This window comes from Vicia villosa, linkage group LG3 (genome assembly GCF_029867415.1).
Source record: "Vicia villosa cultivar HV-30 ecotype Madison, WI linkage group LG3, Vvil1.0, whole genome shotgun sequence".
Taxonomy (NCBI): Eukaryota; Viridiplantae; Streptophyta; class Magnoliopsida; order Fabales; family Fabaceae; genus Vicia; species Vicia villosa.
Window position 1 is genome coordinate 83,381,579 of NC_081182.1, and position 3,086 is coordinate 83,384,664.

The 3,086-nt window shown below is 32.5% G+C and overlaps 1 protein-coding gene across 1 annotated transcript; it reads right to left on the reverse strand.

Annotated features, from left to right (window-relative positions):
• Positions 1 to 282: 282 nt before the first annotated feature.
• Positions 283 to 2,794, reverse strand: LOC131656229 (BTB/POZ and TAZ domain-containing protein 1-like). The gene is made up of 5 exons (XM_058925987.1): positions 2,606 to 2,794; positions 2,395 to 2,507; positions 1,997 to 2,300; positions 1,494 to 1,816; positions 283 to 547 (listed from the first exon to the last, which is right to left on the reverse strand). Exons 1-5 carry the CDS (start codon positions 2,702 to 2,704, stop codon positions 427 to 429), a joined length of 960 nt encoding a protein of 319 aa, XP_058781970.1. The 5' UTR covers positions 2,705 to 2,794; the 3' UTR covers positions 283 to 426.
• Between the last annotated feature and the right edge of the window lie 292 nt (positions 2,795 to 3,086).

The following is a 3,086-nucleotide window of genomic DNA, read 5'->3' on the forward strand; positions in this document are numbered from 1 at the left end:
GTCCTCAGCCACGCAAGTATCTCCGATGCTGCTGATCGAATAAAAAAAGTTAGAATATCTGATAATGTAAAACCTAGATCAGCCTTGAAAAGATTATGTGTCGACAACAAGTCAGATTCTTTATTCACATTAGATCTCATAACCTTAAATTCTTTAGGAATATGCTTATCTTGCCTTGCTCTAGATTTATCTCTATTTTGGGGTTCGACTATATCTCCTACCAGATTATGGCGTAAGAAAATTGAATTTGCTACTAATTAATTTCACAAACAAATTTGCCAATGACTACGTAACACCTCAACTTGCTATTTCTAAATTTTTGTTATCAACAGAAATCATTTCTCTACCATACCATTGATAGCAAGAAGAAAATAATTGTTCCATATAATTACAATATATATTCCTCTAGTCTAAATTCGAACTTCCTCATCTCTTTAGTAGCTGCTGTAAGGAAGACATAGCTTTAGCTGAGCCCACTTTCCTGACTAGTAATTTCCAGCTCGCATCATCTTCCTTGTTCTCTTTCTCCATTTTCAAATGAAATTGCCTATCACATTACCGTAAAAACAGACACGTTAACCAAAACCTATAAATAAATATTAGTAACAAGACAAATAAATTAGTCAAGTACTGACTCACCTTAAGAATAAAAGAAATTAAGACAGCGACAAGTAAGTTAATTTGGTTCACTAGAAATTTTGGGTGTTAAACTTGATGACTTGGACATTGAAATAGTTAATCTGAGATAAGCTGTCAATTATTAAGCCTATTCTTTTTGTGTGTGGATTTGGTCACTGGCCAAGTCACTATCACTAGCATGCATGGTCACCATGTTGAAGACGTGAAGGTATATAACATTAACAATTGCCAAAGCATATATTGACCATAGTTGATAGTTCTATATGTCTTTAATTACTATAATAATAAAAATAATTATTGTTAATGTAACTAAGAAATGTAGTATTATAGTTAGTTTTTCTAGATTTTATATAAAAGTTAAAAGATATAACAAATTAATGATAATGCACTTTACATATTTTATTTTTGGTAAAATATTTTTTATATATATTTTATTCTTAATTAGTGTAGAATCAATTCTTTATCTATTGGTTCACTTCAAAAGATTAATTTGAATATTCACTCTTATTTTAATGGAAAGTTATACAATTATTACAAAAATAAAATAAAATAAAAAAGAAAATTAGACGCACACAGTCACATGCAATACCACCGAACACATATAGTATAAATTAATAAAATCATTATGCAGTCAAAATCTATTTAATTTTGGTATTTAGAGCAACTTTAATTATTTATAAAAAAAATTAAAAAATTATTTGAATTAACTTATAAAAAAATAAAAATAAAAGTATAAATTTATATCAAACAAATGTTTTTTAATCATAAACTTACAAATTAATAAAAGACATAGACTAAATTCAAATAATAATTTTGCCAAACATAGTTGTCTAACATAATATAATTTGACGTACCTGCATAAAGGGACCTTGCATGAATCTTGATGAATGCAAATACAGGAATGAAGCCTAAAGAGTTGCCACAATCGCTTACACCTCATACACCCTCCCTTGACCCTCTTCTCACACGTGGCAAAATGCCGAATCAGCACCTGCAATCCTTGACACGTGGAGAATTTCGAACAAGGCATCCTCTTCCTCTGTTCTTTAACATCCACATCGTACGGCGCCACGCTGGTACATCCTTCCGTACATATATGTTCCAAACATTCCATTGCTTCACTCAGTTGCATAATCACCTCCTGTTCCTCCCTCTGTCTCTTCATTCTCGACTTCCTCTGTTAAAAAAAATAACAATTATCATAATAAATATGAAACAATTTAAATAAATTATTACTAACAAAAGCATAGTTCTAGTTCAGTAGCATATCAGATATAATAAGACATCATACAAGGAAGGCATATCTCATTTATCAACAACTACTAGGCTACTACAAAAAAATTATAGTTATAATTACCGATTTGTCCTCGTTGATGAATTGGACAATGTCCTTTTCGAGCCGAGGATCATTTGTGTGCAAGAATTTCCATCCCTCTGTTTTCTTCACTGATCTGAATTTTTTTCTAATTAACATCGCACAGTTGAGGTAAAGATCCGGTGCATCGCAGAGCCTTGCTAAATGCAACACGTCCACTACATTTTCTATAGTCGCAAGTTTGGACAAACCAGTAACGCAACTCTGCTTCAGCTTTGGCACTGAATACGCGTGCGATAATGAAAGAAGGTGTATTCCGTAATTTTCCATATCCTCCTCGCTGCACCTGCACATGCATACACCCGATTAATACTCAGGGGTCAGTATAGTCTTTTCGGAAATAAATATTGAATTTAGTAGTTGTTTTGTATCTAACTGACCTGGAGGTGTAGAGGAAACGTACAAAGGCTGTGACGGCGTCGTATGGTACGCCGCGGATTTCGACGATTCTGTTGGATTTTATCATGTTATCTAGAACTGGGGACGCTGAAGCCTTTTGAGAAAGAAAAAAAAAAGGAAATTAAGTTAATTGAGAATAAAATATATTGATTCTTGATGAGTGAAGAAAAATGGACTAGTACTAGTAAGTACCAAAATGGCTGCATCAGCTGGAATTCGGGTTCCTCTGGGACCGTTGATGTAAAGATCGGGTTTAGTGGAGGAGGTGATGGTAGAAAGCAGAGCATCCATGATGAGTTAGATTAAATTGGTTGAGATGAAAATTAAGGAAAAAGAAAAAATGAAAACCACTATATATAAATGGATGGTGGTGGGGATGAAGTGTGGATCATGTGGAAAGCACACTGAAATGATGGGTATATAATCCATGGGAATGGAATGTCGGCTTGAATTATTGACCGTTTGATCTAAGTTAAAAGAGATATGATTGGAGCCGTTAGATCTGAAATTTCTATTTTAGACACAATTGGGTCGGTACCTAACATATTTGTTAAGTGTGTCTAGAATATTATTCTATTTGTTCTAAATAACTTTTGCCATATGTTTTCAATTTATAATTTTACTTTATGTTTTATTTATAATAACAATTTATTATAAAGCTCTATGTCTTTTA

Excerpts from the sequence above, each read along its gene's own strand:
- LOC131656229 (XM_058925987.1), bottom strand. The coding sequence starts at position 2,704 with ATGGATGCTCTGCTTTCTACCATCACCTCCTCCACTAAACCCGATCTT. Across the intron at positions 2,301-2,394 it reads CGTTTCCTCTACACCTCCAG|GTGCAGCGAGGAGGATATGG; the intron begins GTCAGTTAGATA and ends ATGCATGTGCAG. Across the intron at positions 1,817-1,996 it reads TCATCAACGAGGACAAATCG|AGGAAGTCGAGAATGAAGAG; the intron begins GTAATTATAACT and ends TTTTTTTAACAG.